Here is a 15,877-nt window from a genome sequence, read left to right on the forward strand (position 1 = left end):
AGATTCCAAGTTCAAATCTTAATCACTAGATTTTTATTTTTCAAACCCCTTCAGTGAAAATCCTGTATCCACCGTTGTATGTGATACATGTTATTTAATACAACAAACTAAACAATCGATAAAAAATAATGCCAGCAAACTAATTGTACCATAACTAATCTCAACATTATTAATACACCTTACTCAGTACTATTCTTATACACCCTACCAAACGACCCCTTATGCCTCATTTGTTTGCACTTAATGGAGTCTGAATCTGAATGGTTGAGACGTTAGGTCATTAAGCACATTTGTTTACAATATTAAGATCTAAGCACTAATTTAGTCTGAATAGATCTTTAATCATTAAGATCTTGAACAAAAGGTATTTTTGTATGAATAATGTTTGCCATCACTCTGTCCACAACCATAAGATCCACCCCCACCCACCACCAACCCCGCCATGCCCGCCCCCGCCCCCACACTCTTTACCCTCACCCTTCCATCCCATCCCCCACCACTAACCACCTTTGTCATCACAACTACTGTCAACCACCATCACAACACAACCATTGTCAACCACCACCACCCTTACGCTCCCTGAGTCCAGAACCAAAAAGTCCCTAAAAAAGTGGGGTTGAACCAAGATACCCAAAAAACCAAAACGGTGACAAAAGTACCTTTAACGCAGTATTTTACTACGTTAAAGGATTTAACTGTAACGGCGCGGTTAATTCCTTTAACGCATTAAAATATTGCATTATAGGACCGAGTAAAAAAAAATTGGTCAACTTTTTTTTGCAACACTTAGTGTTTTTTTCCATTTAGTCGTGTGTCAAGACTCCGAAACGTCAATATTTTATATAGAACCTGATTTTTTTTTTTTGCGTACAATAATGTAGGCTCAATACATCAAGGATACGTAAACGTTTGGATCGTCATTGTACGGGGTTGAAAAGGTGCCCGAAGTAAATTTTGTTTGAAAAAGTTTAGGTTTAAGTGTTCTATGTACGTAGATGTCCATTTTTATTTGAAGACTTGTTGTCATTAGCTTAAAGTTTTTAATTTTTAGGGTTTTAGATTTAAGTATGTTATATTTTGAAGCGTAACTTTATTTCGAATATATGCGATTTTTTGCCGCTCAGACGGCTGATTTAAGCAATTTATTTTTTTACAACATATTCGAAATAAAGTTACGCATTAAAAAATAACACACTTAAGGAACACTTAGTGTTTTTTTTCATAGAAAGATCGCAACATCTTATTTTAATAAATCTTTTTTTAGCAACATTTAGTGTTTTTTTCATACTTTGACCAACGATTAGTCGTGTGTCAAGACTCTGAAATGTCAATATTTTATATAGAACCTGATATTTTTTCTGCGTACTATAATGTGTGTTCAATACATCAAGGATAAGTAAATGTTCGGATCGTCGTTTTAGGGGTTGAAAAGGTACCCGAAGTAAGTTTTGTTTGAAAACTTTAGGTTTAAGTGTTTTATTTTTTAAGGTTTTAATTTAAGCATATTATTTTTTAATCAAGACATACCTTTATTTTGAATATAATAAAAATGTATTTAAAAAACGTAGGGAGAAAAGCTAGTTGTAAAGTGATCAAACTTTAGATGGTCATAACTTTGTGTTCGGATGTCCGTTTTATGCGATTTTTTTTATCTTGCGTATTTTTTCGAGATCTACGCGGACAAACGCCGTAAGACGGTTTGGCCGAGCTGATTTAAAAAAAAGCACGTGTTATCGTATTCAATTTGAATTTTTCCCCAAATTGGCGTGAAGTTTTTAGTTTTATTTACTTATAATATGATGATACGCAATAGATTTCAACATAAAAATCCTGAGGCAATGTAGTTATGAATGTCAATTTCACTTTTGTGGTTTCAATTTTCGAAAATAAAGCTGACTAATTTTCTCGACATATAAAGTTGACTGAAATAACCTTATAAATATAGAACACTTAAACCTAAAGTTTTCAAATAAAACTTACTTCGCGCGCCTTTTCAACCCCTAAAATGACGATCCGAACGTTTACGTATCCTTGATGTATTGAGCCTACATTATTGTACGCAGAAAAAAAATATAAGGTTCTATATAAAATATTGACGTTTTGGAGTCTTGACACATGACTAATAATTGGTCAAAGTATGAAAAAAACACTAAGTATTGCAAAAAAAAAAAAAAGTTGACCAAATTTTTTTTTTACTGGTTCTATAATGCAGTAAAATACTACGTTATAGAAAAAACAATTACTTGGTCCTATAACGCAGTATTTTACTGCGTTAAAGGACTTAACTGTGCCGTTACGGTTAAGTCCTTTAACGCAATAAAATACTACGTTAAAGGTACTTTTGTCACAGTTTTTTTTTTTTTTTGATATTTTGGTTCAACTCCACTTTTTTAGGGATATTTTAGTTTTGGACTCTACGCTCCCCACCCTAAGAACCACTACTGTTAGTCACTACCATACCTATCACCTCCATTATAATAATTATATAAACAGCCACCATCGCCACCACCATCATCGTCACCGCCACCACTATCAGCCACTACCACCACTGTGGTCACCCTTTACTACCAACCACCTCTACTATCATAACTAGCGTTGTCGCCAGCTACCACCAACGCCATAGTCAACCACCACACACTATTTAGCCGCCACTACCACCACCATCAATTACTAACATCAACAAACTCAATGATGATTTCATAATCACCACCACCACTATCAATCGCCACCATCGCGACAGTCACTTTAACACCAACCACGTCCACCATGACAACTATCACCACCACCACCACTACAAAAGCATCTCCAACATCAGTAGCGAACATAATTGTTTCGTTTTTTTTTTATCAAATACTAAGGCCCCGTTTGTCCATAGATACCAAAAAAAAAAAAAAATCACTTTTTTTTGAAATTTTGGAGTTGAAGTTGTGTTTGGCCATAGTTTTTGAAATTGTAATTTTTGGTGAAATATAGTTATAAAAAAGTGAAAAATTTTGAAAAATAAGTTTTTTGAGATTTTGGTATTCCGGAATACAACTTCAAGTTGTATTCGAAATTCTCATGGCCAAACGCTGATTCCGGAAAAAAGTGTAAAAAAATTTCAGAATAAAGTGAATAATTCTTATGGCCAAACGGGGGCTAATTTTATTTTATTAGTTTATATTTATTTTCTAATATCTAGTTACTTTTTTATTTGAATTGTATATACTTATTATATTTAAATAAATATATTACGCACATTCAAATGTTAAAAAATAATCAGTCTTAATCATTCGCTATTCACATCTAGAAATAATATCTTAATTATTTAGATATGCATTCAGATTCAGATATTTTAATCTTAATAAAAAGAAATGAGTTTATTAGTCTAATTTGCAAGAAAAATAAATGGGACACAACATTGTCAACTTTCAAAGACTCACAGATCTAAAAGTTTATTGTATAACTCACAAAATAAACTTCCTCCACTTACTCATCCTCTCCAATAGTTTTCTCCACACCCACTAATAGCAAAGCTCATATCTCCCCAACAATGGCAGCACATCCACTATCCTTCTCACTCTCACTTCCCTCTTCAAAATTACTTCACCACAACACCACCACCACCATCACCTTCTCAATTAAACCCATCCATCTCAAAAAACCCACCATTTTCAAGAAACTCAAGACCTTCACTGTCCCAATAAAAGCCATACAAGATTCCAACCAAAACAACACCTCATCAGAAACAGACCAAAACCCACCACCAGAAAACAACAAAATCACCGGAGGAGATGATGATGACGTGGCGTTGTCGGATGTGGGGTCAGAGATAAAGAAGTTGATGAAAGAAAGAGAAGAAAAAGAACCTGATTTTTGGAGTGGAGTGGTTGAAGAGATAAGGGAAATTGAATGGCCAGTTTTTGGTAAAGTGTTGAGTACTACTGGTGTTGTGATTGGGGTTATTGCTGGATCAAGTGTTGTTTTGCTTACTCTTAATGCTGTTTTAGCTGAACTTTCTGATCAAGTTTTTGCTGGTAAAGGTGTACAAGATTTTTTTGGTTGATAAGGGGCTCTTTTCTTTTTGTGTATTTTACTGAATTTTTTTTCCCTTTTCTTTTTTCCTGTAATAATTTTCAACAATTTTTTCACTTTGCTGAAAGTTGAAATTATTTTTTCTTTAATGATAATGTTAACTCCATTTCCCGATTTATATGAGCTATACTAGCTAAAGCTCTAGGAAGCCAGAAGTGCTACTTTAGAAAATTGAGGATTTGATCAAGCCTTTAGAGGAAAAAATTAGTGCTACAAAAAAAAAAAAATCTTGACAAACACTTTAACCTTGCCGCACAAATTCCTCTTTGTCTGGATTTTGTGTCTGGTACATTTGTCTGAAGATTGTGAAAAACTTGTTTTCGAAAAAGAACTAGTACTATTTTCACTAAAACACCAAAAGACAGTTTTTCCAACTACTTTTGAGTAAATTTTATAGGCTTTTAGTTTGGTTCAAAAACAACTAGGCAGAAAATAGAAGATATTTGGGTTAAAGCTCTGCTTCAAATCTTTTAGACAGACACCAGAAGGTTAGGAAAAACTAGTAATAGAACTGAGAATTCGAAAAGGTTAAAAGAAGATACAAACAAAAAAGTCATTTACCTAGAAGAAAAAGCACATGGTTGTCAATGTAAAACCAAGTAAAAATATGCAACAAGAAGCAACAGCTCTAGAAAAATTTCTGTAATAAATCCACTGGCAACAAGTGTTGTAGAAACAGTAAAATTACAGAAGCACTAACATATACTTGAAAGGTTTTCCTTACTTAAAAAAGAACATGGCCACTAAAGAAAAGAAAAAGGCCTTATTTTCTAGCAGTTCCAGCAAAACAGGAAAGGAAAAGTTCAGACAAGAACATTCTGCTTTCATCGGAAAGCCCACTTCGAGACTATGATCTGGTAATGGAAGGGCAAAAAGTTCAAGGCTCCACGGTCATGTTCTCTGCTTCCCGTCTAACAGATTCAAAGAGCACAGAGGAAAGATATCGCTCCCCGAAGCTTGGGAAAATAACCTGCATACCAGTTTCAATTAGCTGTAAGTAGAAGCAAAACAAACCTCACTGCTATTGAGAATGACTTTCTATCATGCAAATGACAAAGATTGGTAAAAATACTCTCCACGTGGAGACAATACGTCAATTTGATACTTGTATAGTTCAAGCACGGAAAGATTATTATGTGCCCAAAACTTTCAAATTAGATATGCTACTAGAACAATAGAACACTAATGGCAGGAAGCACAAGATAAATCGACAAAGTACAGCCTGAAAAAAAGGAAAAAGATGGATCGATAAAGTAGTACATTGAACAAATTGCAAAATTAGGTTGTTTTGCTGGACAAGATGAAAATCTATTTGACAAACAATCAAAATGAGGATTGAGGTAACACTTGGCTTGACACCATAAATAAATCTACTCATTTTAGTAGGCTTATTTTAGAAGTAGGCAGACAACAATAAAGGAGTGTATTCAACAATTGCAGTAGGCACATAAGTCTTGAGCTTATAGCCCAATGACAATCAAATTATTGCATCTTTTTGGTCCCAAGCACTGCCAATGAAGCAACTTACCCTAAACAACAACTACATACCCAGTGTTATCCCATAAATGGGGTCTGGGCTTGGGGAGGGTGGCATGTACGCAGATTGTCAAATTTCAGACCTTCCACACTTACATATCAAGGATCTAACCCCCACACAACCAAAAAAGCCAGATGTATTTGAAAGAGAGGAACTGAGGAACAGAAGAAGCACAAAACTGAATAGAGGTCAATTTGTTTCACCATATTGGGCCACCTATTTAGTGTTAATGCCGAAAACAAGAGCTACTCTTTGACAAATATGCAGAAAACAAGGTTTTTTGGACGACAAATATTAAATAAGCACTTCCTGCCTATACAAGGCGAACAGGAGCAAAACATTTCACCATGTCAATCACTTAGATGCCTACGAATCACTAAATTCCACGAGTACATTTAAGATACTGATGCATCTTTTGTTCATTGTTTTGGCCCCATACGAAATTTCATTTTTTTGCATGACATAGCTTATCAGCTTTGGCTGATCATGAGTTATCTAGCATTTCATAAAAAGTGATTGATACTTACAACAATGAGCTTCCCAGCATTTTCAGGGCGCTTAGCAACTTCAATTGCCGCAGCAGCAGCAGCACCAGATGATATTCCCACCTGTTAAATGCATATGTTCATTATCCAAACATGCAGGACGCTACTAGAAGTGTGCAAAACTGGAGCATTACTATTATGATGTTAATAGTTCTTGCGCACACTTTTTTTTTCCTGTGGGAATATTTTTTTCTTTTTCCTTTTTTGGGAGAGGGCCAGGCGGGGGGGGAGCAGTCGAACTTACAAGCAATCCTTCCTTCAATGCCAGAAGCTTAGCCATTTCTATGGATTCTTCACTTGAAACCTGATTTTATCATAATGAATAAATTCTATCACATGCCTATCAAGATTACGATCAATCAGATGGAACAAAAACTGAGATTCATTGTTTTCACTTAGTTCAATAACTTTGTAGAAAGCATTTTCTGGAAAGTATAAATTCTATCACACGCCTATCAAGATCAATAAGATGGAACAAAGACTGAGATTCATTGTTTGTTTTCACATAGTTCAATAACTTTGTAGAAAGCATTTTCTGGAAAGTAAATATCTTACTTGAACTACTTCATCAATGAGATTAGGTTCCAAAACACCAGGAATGAAACCAGCACCAATCCCCTGAATCTTATGCGGACCTAATGTATCAAGGGCAAGTTATATGTCAAATTGAATAATATAACAATGACATGAACTTTCAACATGGTCAGTTGGTCATAATGACTTCCCTGTTCTATTTTTTTCCCATTTGGTTTGGGGGGGAGTATATGTCAGTTGTCTTTTGGCATAAGAGTATATTGGATATTGCTCATGCTCTAATTTTTGGAAAGAAAATATAAACCTAACAATGATGCGAAAATGTTTAAACTACAGATTAACAGTCTCTGTAGATAGATTTTTACTGTTTATGCATGCTAAAGTTTCACTCCAGTAAAACAACAACAACATACCCAGTGTAATCCCACAAGAGGGGTCTGGGGAGGGTGGAGTGTATGCAGACCTTACCCCTGCCTTTCTGGGATAGAGAGGTTGTTTCCGATAGACCCTCGGCCCAAGAAAAACGTTTTACAAACAGGTTTGAGAAAATACAAGAATAAAGAAGCTATGAACAACACATGGTGTGAAATATAGCGAAAATAGATTGGTTAACAACAAGCCAAGCAGTTTCTTTTACCTTTCTTCTTTTCCAAACTAACTTTAGGTAGTGTGAATTCCATTTTTGGTATGGTGTTTCCTGTAATCTTCAGTCCAAATTAAGTTTAAGAGTTTAGTTAAAGGGTGAAAAGAAAGTCCTAAAACATTTATGATATAGCTCTTTTTCTTTTAGTTTTGCAATAGGCATAGGAAGGGTTAATAAGCATCCTCGGACTAGGAGAAGGTTATGATTTAAAACCAGTACATGGACCTGTGGACAAGACTTAAATATTGACCTCCACCATATGTAAGGCTGTCACAGCTCTCCAGAAAGTTTTAACAAATAAAATCTGCTTCCTTACCAATACATCATACAAGCAAATAGATTACTAAGATGCCAAGATATGCTAATCAGCAACCAAGAAGGCAAAATAAATCCTAAACCTGTAACAAGAACATTGTCGGAGAGGGAAAGGAGCACAAAGATCAACCAATACATGCATGAAATTCCTATACTAAGATGAATAGAGGGAATTTCACCGTCCAGACTGTCTACTTCTCCGAATTACTTTTACAAACCCCACCAACTCATTTACTTTGAGATTTCCATTTAAAAGTCAAAATTTCAGCTATACCAGAATCTGGGTTTTGTGTGAAATGTAGCATTAGCTACTCCAACAAATACTATTGCAAAGCTAAATGTCCTTAGGTTCTAAAGAAGAATAGCACCAGTACTGCTGCTCATTCGGCCAAATAGTTATACCACCAAAACTTCCGGTGGCTTTATACCACTTCATAAGAATGTTAGTTAGATATGGCTCAAGGTGTTGAAAACCAGAAATAATGTTAACTGCAGTAAATTAAGATAGTAATGGAAGGCCCAATAACTGATAAAGAAAGACAGAGATACGTTATTTTATAAGGTTCTCCCTCCCACGGACCTGAGTTCTCTGCAATCTGCACAAAGTAGAAAAAGGGACAAACCATAATGGTTGAGAAAGAAGAAAAAGCTCACCAGGCTTTCCTCCAGAAAGAATAGCACTTTCAACTGGTTCCACACCATACAGCTATCATCCAATTGCAAAAAGGAAAAACGTATCAATTTTACAAGTCGCAACAATACCAGTTGGAAATTCAGCATATAGACAGAATTCAATTACTAATCAAAAGCGAACCAAATGTTTCATACTACAAGTCATTAGCCCAATTCTTAAACAAGCTTACCTTTATGTTGGGGTTCTGCTCTCTTAAATACTTGCCTGAACCTGTGATTGTTCCTCCTGTTCCGATTCCAGAGACAAAAGCATCTACTTTCCCGTTCGAGCCTTTCCAGACCTCAGGACCAGTGGTTTCATAGTGTATCTATGTTACGGTAATATTTTCTTTAGCCCTTTCCTTATCAGAGAAAGTAAACTTAGCTTGAGAAGAAGAGATACCTTTGGGTTTGCAGGGTTTTCAAATTGCTGAAGAATATAGGAGTTGGGTGTTTTGGCCTTTATCTCTTCAGCCTTTGAAATAGCACCTTTCATCCCCTTTGCTGGATCGGTAAGCACCAACTCAGCACCGAAAGCACGCAGAATAATTCTTCTCTCGAGACTCATTGAAGAAGGCATCGTAATGATGAGCTTGTAGCCTTTAGCAGCAGCCATAAATGCCAACCCTACACCGGTGTTTCCACTTGTAGGTTCGATGAGGACACTCTTCACAAAGAATGAAAATACGAAGTCAGATTTGATTGCTAAACAAGGTAGTAAGAAGCAAGCATTGCAAATCATTTCTGGAAACAAGGGTAACTAACCTCGCCGGGTTTGATTAAGCCTTTCTCCTCAGCATCGTTAATCATACTATAACCAATCCTGGCAGTAGAAATAACAGATAAGCAAAACACAGTCATCCTTAATAAATACATGGCTCCAAAAGATTCACGGGTGATTCTTGTAAAACATGGAATGTAACATATAAATCTTGTGAAGGAGTATCCACAAGCAAACTGAAATTTTACCTGTCCTTCACACTAGAGCATGGCTCCATGCTTTCCAGCTTGGCAGCAACACGTGCAACACATCCATCCGTAACATTATTCAGGTACACCAAAGGAGTGTTACCAATCAACTGTAGGCCAAAGCCGCAAATTAATACAAATCTAAGCGGTACAATACGAATTCTGAAGAAAAGCAATACCACGAAAGGAACCAGATACAACAGGTAATCAACTTACTTCAGTTATATCCTTGGCAATTCCAATCTTTTCTGCCGCCATATTATCAGGTTACTTCTGCAATAATTTGTAGCAAAACAAAGTGAAAATCTATTGAATCGTAACGCAGTTCAACAAATCAGCTACTCATTTAACCAAGATTTATCATCGTCAATCAATCAATCAATTACGCCTCAATCCCAAATTCGCTAAAGGGCAGCCCGGTGCACAAATCATCCCGCGTTAGCAGGGTCCGGCGAAGGGCCACACCTCAAACGGGTGTGATGTAGACAGTCTAACCTAATGCAAGCATTAGTGGCTGCTACCACAGCTCGAATCCATGACCTATAGGTCACACGGAGAAAACTTAACCGTTGCTCCAAGCTCCCCTTCCCAATCCCAAATTCGTTGCGGTCATCTATTTGAGAACCCTCTAAATAGATCCCACACTACTCGGGTAATTTCGTTCCTTACAAAATATAACCAGCTTTCAATATTCAGGAAGAAAAAGAAAGCTGAAAGGAACATCAACTTCTTATTATTTATTTTTCCTTTTCCTACTTCCACCAATTATAACTATTTGCCAGCTAAATTGGGAAAAGAAAATACCCAAAAGCTCAAAACTTTGTATACTAACAAATTCAAAGAATAACATGAGCATCTTTTATCTTATCCCTTTTAAAATTACAACTAATAATTAAAGATTTCATCTTTATTCTATCAACACCAACAATCCAACCACCCCAGTTCATACAATCTCAAAGAACAAAAAACCCAATTCTCAGAATCACTTTTTATCCCATAACAACAAATAAAAATAAAAAGACTCCATTTTTTTTTTCCATCTCATTCCCTAATACCTTCACAAGTAAAACCAACAAATCTTGAACAAAAATCTAATTAAATGAAGAAAAAAAAAACAGTAATCTTGGCAAATGTACACAGAACCAATTATAGATAAGAAAATCAAAAGCCATAAATGTAAGGCCAAAGAAAAATAACCTGGGATTTTTGACAATGACAAGAAAGGTCCACCTTTGTTGAAGAGAGCAAATATAAAGGGGAGAGTAATGAATAATGACATATATATAGCCACTTGTTCTGCTGATTTTTCCAATCAATAATTTACTAAAGTTTTGTCATTGTTTGACTTGCCTTAATGGCTAAATCGTGCAAATTTGGAATTCTTCCCTTTTTGTTCTTGATTCAACCTTTAATGTTTTTTTTTTTTTTTCTATTTCTAAATCGTGGCACAAGAAATTAATATTTACTACAAATTGTTATCGACTTTTAAGTCGTTTAATTTATATATCTTGTTAGTATAAATAATTTTTTATTATTTAGAAAACACACCGGGTAAGTTGTCATTGTTGTAGGTTATTTAAAAATTATATACAGGTAAGAATTCTTTGAATGTGAAATTTGTAATGTTAATATATATATATATATCATAGGTAAAAATGACATAATAGCATGAAATTTTCTTACACTAACAATGTATATAACTTTTTAACGAATTACTTCTTCTGTTTCATTTCATATGTTGTGATTGGGCACAAAAAATAAAAGAAGTAAGAAACTCTTTCGAATAGACTAAAAATATGTATAATATACTTAAATTCTCATGTCATGTGAAATGCTAGAGTTAGAGAATTACTCAATATAGAAGTGACATTTTTTTAGATAGACAAAAAACGAAAGAAGACACATAAATTAAAATAGAGAGAATAATATTTTACTAATATATAAGGGAGAATGAGAATTTTTTGTAGTTCTCACAAAATTTTTGATCCTATAGTGTTGTTACACTTGGCTTTGCTTTGTCTTTTTATTGCATATTTTTATTTTTGGTCTCATTTTTTTTCCTCAAGTCCATTTCTACGTGGGCCTATGTAATTGGTATATTTATTGAATTGTAGTAATATTTTGTGAATCTTTTCTTGCCCTTTATTTTTTCTATTCATATTATAGCTCTTATATTTAGTTCGAATAAATATTTTTTTTTAATATAATTGAGAAGGTATTAACAGTTTATTTACCAATTTATCATTATTTAGATAAGTGAATTATTATAAAACCAAAAAATCATATTAATTGGATACTATTTAATCAAGGTCATTTAGTGAAATGCTTCTTACTTTCTAGGGATATAAGTTATGTCTTAATGGGTGTGCCCAAGCTAAAAATACAAGATCATATAAACCGAAAGAATTATTAGATTACCCTTTACATCATTTGTCATTATATATTAGTAAGATTTAGGTAATTATGGAGTCACATTATCGTTTTCAACTTGAGCATTTATTAGATCTTACTAATTACTCTTGCTCCCGTTTAAATTTATGTGGCACTTTTTATTTTTCCGGAGTCAATTTGACTAAATTTTAAAGCTAAATGAATTAGATCAACATAATATTTTAAATTAAAATTTAGCCACTAAAAATACAAAAAGTACTATAAAGAAATTTTAACTTAGAATTAATATTTTTAAGCATAAACTATATATAAAGAACTAAACTGATTCTTGAGGTCAATTAACAAATATAGTTTTTCCCTTAGTTTCGTCTACAAGTAAGCTAAAATCACCACATTTTTAACTAACATAAACTTTGTTACATGAAATATTATGAGCGAAATTAAAACTTAATAAATATTAAAAAAAATTACTATTTATTTTATATTAAAGTTAGGGTCAGGGATTAACACAGGCCCCATGTAACTAGTTCATCTTATAAACAGGGAAAACTTTTTTTGTGAAAAAAAAAAAAAAAAACTTAAAACATTTATCACAAAATGTAAGTGATTATGTCTTGTATTTGACCGACTACTTAAATTAGTATAATTTGTCCTTTCTAGTTTGTCTCAATCTCAAGTAACCGGATTCTGAAAAAAAATCTTTGCAGGTTGATGTTAAAAAATCGAATATCTTATCAAGAGAATAATTAGATAATTATGTGATTTTTCTGATAATCTACCACTGAATATGCAGAAAAAGAAGGATCAAAGAAGTTTTTGATATTCTTCTCTATTTCTCATAGAACAAATATAATAATCCTTCATAAATTTGATCTACTCTTCGATAATATTGGGAAATCTCATATTATTCATAATGGTATCTCGATCCCAAAGATAAAATAACTTAGCAAGAAAGTAATTAAAATACGCATTCAATATTCCTTCAAGACCAGTTTACTGATTAAAGTATCATAATTCAAATGGTAGTACATAACATAAGATGATTCAACAACTTCTAGTATTCAATTTAGCAAAAGAAAAGGCTTTAAATTATTGTATAACTTATATTCTAAATAAACATGATCTGGTTGTGATTGCAGCTAACAAGCTTAGAAAGAAAATCTTGATTTAATTTGGAAACGAATATATATCCTACACCAAATCATTCATCATTTCTTAGTAATTATTAGTAGTACTTGTTAGTCCCTTGAAGGTTCCCAAAGGTCAAATTGCGTCCTTTACTTTTTCGGTATCGTAGTGAACGAGCAAGACTGGCAAAAGAAGTCAATAACCAAACATTGAAGATATCAGAATTGTTTGAAATTGTTAGAATTCCGTCCTAATTCATTTGTATTTTCCTATTTGAAAGAAAAAAAAATACAACAATGTCAAGGTCTTGTTGGCGTTGACTTGGAATATCACTACTATAGGCTCCAAGAATATAAAAACAAAGGGAAGAAAGAATGAGTCAATTAACTCACCAATCATTCGAGGGAAGAAAAAGAAAAAAAAATCTATAGTCTGAAAGTTGAAATGAGATATACATCGAGGAAACAAAAAAGAATTAAGATAAACATGAATTTGAGAATAATGAATAATGTGATAATTGTTATAGATAAATATTATTTATTATGAATGTCTATCATGTTATAGATAAATATCATTTATTATGGATGTCTATATTTAAGAGAGAAATTAAGGTTAGTAACTTTGAGACCAAATCAGTTTTCTACTATAAATAGAGATGTTTCTTTATTATATTACATCCCTCAAGAGAGAATAAAGAACTCTCTTCTCTACAATATTTTTCTTCTTGCTTTATTATTTTATAATACGTTATCATCACGAGTCTCTAATTTTCTATTGAAATTAGTTTATATTAATACTACCGTCTCTGAGAGCTTGACGGTATAACCGGTGGCTTACTGGAAATCAAGGTGTTATCCCTCCTATTCATTATGGTATATTGATTTCATTATTTATACCTGCTGCAGTGAAAAAAAAAAAATGATGAACTCTCCTTGAGGAGGAGAACGTTTCAATGTATGTGATTAGGTATATTTTCAATCATTGATGAAGTTTGTGGCTCGTAATAAATTATGTATATATTTGGCAAAAGGTAGAGATGGCCGATACAGGTAAAATGTAATTTGAGCCTTTTGCTTACTCTAGATTTAATATTTTAATCAACACTTGCTAAGTTACTATGTATATGCATTAGTATGCAGTAGCTATTTTTATTTTAATGCTTATTTTAATCATAACTATTTCAATGATGGATTATGAAATGGATAACCATAATAATAACTCTTCTTTGAACTCCAGCAGACTTCATAATACATGTACAATCACCAGAAGTGATAATATATTTCATGTTCGCATTAATCACTAAAAGTGATCATCTTTTCGAAGGTTTATTATGATTATTCTGAAAGCCATGTTAGAAAAAAATCGTCTATATTATATGAATGTCTCAATACGCTCCTGAAGTAACAATATCTTAAAAGAGGTTCTAAACTATCATAATTTAATATATTTAAAAGACACTTTCAGATGAGTCTGTTTTATTCTTGAAGAATAAAAACATTTGATAAAAGTTATAAATACAGATCCATTTCCTGAAGTGAATGTGATGATATTTAGGAAAAATTATAAATACAGGTGTGCTCTTGGTTGTTAAAATATCACGCCTCACCTCCATAAGAGGTAGATTTCTGAAGTAGTAGAACTTTGAATCTCAAAGTACTTAGAATTTGAAATTTACTCATCAAGTAGTAAGATAATGAAATTTCCTCCCCAAAATTTGTTGTGACTTTATAATACATGTAAAGGGTTTTCTTATTTTTCTGTAAGCTTCGATTTTAGTTATTTAAGGTTGCAAATTAATGAAGGAAATGTTTAAATTTAATTTGCCACAATTTTCTTAAAGTCTTGGGATGTACTACAAGGAATGGTTCTATATGTATTTTGGTGATCTAGAAATATTGGTATGACTTTTGACAAGTAGAAAAACGTTTGAGAAATATATTGAAGCGGTGTTTTCTTGTGGTTGAGAGAAATAATGAGCTATTGAAAATTATGTATAAAGCCCATCTAAATGAACAATTTCATTCGCCGAAGTGAATAAAAAAAATACCACAACGCACCTCCTGAAGAGATAAAATAACAAAACATATAAATGTTATTTTATGGTATGAAGGTCATTGTTGCACGTACCTGTCATCCGTCAAATCATCTTGGATACTTTTATTATGTATCATTCTAAGGCAAAAGGATACAAATTTTGTAGAATACATTCTACTATAACCACATTGATATATTATGTTTACTTGTTGCTTTTCCAGAAGGAAATAACAATCATACAAAAATTTCATGAAGAAAGAAATAATTATGTGGTTGCCGCTTTGATACAAAATATTCGGATGGTAATGGGTATTCTCCCTGAAGAAGATATTTACCATAAAAGTTAATGATAAAAGTATCAAAGGCTGTATAAATTAATGTTTACATTTTGTCATTTATGAGTTTAAGAATGTCTTTATATTATTCATTTGGTGGCAATTTTTTCTTTTTCATGACACCAGCGATATCAAAGTAATATTTGATAATACAAAATCAATTAAGGGCTCTCGAAGAGCTAACTACTTATCTAGAAGATCATGGCACTAGTAATATCCAAACAATATGTGATTATGGAGAATAAATTAAAGGATCTTGAAGAGCTTATATTATATTATGTCATTCGTTCGAGATTGTATGAAGTTGTTATGATCGAAATACAAGTTGTAGTAAACCCGAAGTTTACTAAAGTAAATGGCTATCATATTGAAGCTATATGATTGGAGGATTAAATATCTTCAAAATCATAGTGGGTAAGAAATATTTATGTGAATGATTACCCTCGTTTTTCTTCAAAGTGTACTACACAAATATAAGCATGATGAAATCACATGTGTAAACTAGAAGTTTATTGATTACAAAACAATTCATGTCATAGTAAATCAGAAGTTTATTAAAACAAATAGCACATGGCATGGTAAACTTGAAGTTTACTAGTGTAAATAATTTTATCGGTTGGCATGAGAAATTTGGCCATCCCGATTCAAATATGATATGAAGATTGAGTATTCAACATATATTGAAGAAATAGAATATTCT

At 32.9% G+C, this 15,877-nt stretch overlaps 2 protein-coding genes across 3 annotated transcripts; one reads left to right on the plus strand and one right to left on the minus strand.

The window, feature by feature from the left end:
- The first annotated feature begins 3,416 nt into the window (after positions 1 to 3,416).
- On the plus strand, positions 3,417 to 4,190 carry LOC132610953 (preprotein translocase subunit SECE1). The gene has a single exon (XM_060325361.1). It carries the CDS (start codon positions 3,533 to 3,535, stop codon positions 4,043 to 4,045), a length of 513 nt encoding a protein of 170 aa, XP_060181344.1. The 5' UTR covers positions 3,417 to 3,532; the 3' UTR covers positions 4,046 to 4,190.
- A 511-nt stretch (positions 4,191 to 4,701) lies between these two features.
- On the minus strand, positions 4,702 to 10,589 carry LOC132610952 (cysteine synthase). Of its 2 annotated transcripts, none has more exons than XM_060325359.1 (11): positions 10,487 to 10,589; positions 9,506 to 9,562; positions 9,290 to 9,399; positions 9,086 to 9,143; positions 8,724 to 8,987; positions 8,512 to 8,649; positions 8,303 to 8,354; positions 6,712 to 6,791; positions 6,401 to 6,460; positions 6,139 to 6,219; positions 4,702 to 5,044 (listed from the first exon to the last, which is right to left on the minus strand). In XM_060325359.1, the coding sequence occupies exons 2-11, from the start codon at positions 9,545 to 9,547 to the stop codon at positions 4,952 to 4,954; spliced, it is 978 nt and encodes a 325-aa protein (XP_060181342.1). In that variant the 5' UTR covers positions 9,548 to 9,562; positions 10,487 to 10,589; the 3' UTR covers positions 4,702 to 4,951. The 2 variants fall into 2 exon arrangements, with proteins under 2 accessions (XP_060181342.1, XP_060181343.1); XM_060325360.1 differs by lacking the exon at positions 10,487 to 10,589 and adding an exon at positions 10,345 to 10,422.
- Between the last annotated feature and the right edge of the window lie 5,288 nt (positions 10,590 to 15,877).

The sequence above is a fragment of the Lycium barbarum genome, chromosome 9, assembly GCF_019175385.1.
Source record: "Lycium barbarum isolate Lr01 chromosome 9, ASM1917538v2, whole genome shotgun sequence".
Taxonomy (NCBI): domain Eukaryota; kingdom Viridiplantae; phylum Streptophyta; class Magnoliopsida; order Solanales; family Solanaceae; genus Lycium; species Lycium barbarum.

Coding starts and splice junctions, on each gene's coding strand:
- LOC132610952 (XM_060325359.1), bottom strand. CDS start 9,547: ATGGCGGCAGAAAAGATTGGAATTGCCAAGGATATAACTGAA. Junction 9,400..9,505: donor TTGCCAAGGATATAACTGAA/GTAAGTTGATTA, acceptor TTTGGCCTACAG/TTGATTGGTAACACTCCTTT. Junction 6,461..6,711: donor TCATTGATGAAGTAGTTCAA/GTAAGATATTTA, acceptor TGATAAAATCAG/GTTTCAAGTGAAGAATCCAT.
- LOC132610953 (XM_060325361.1), top strand. CDS start 3,533: ATGGCAGCACATCCACTATCCTTCTCACTCTCACTTCCCTCTTCAAAA.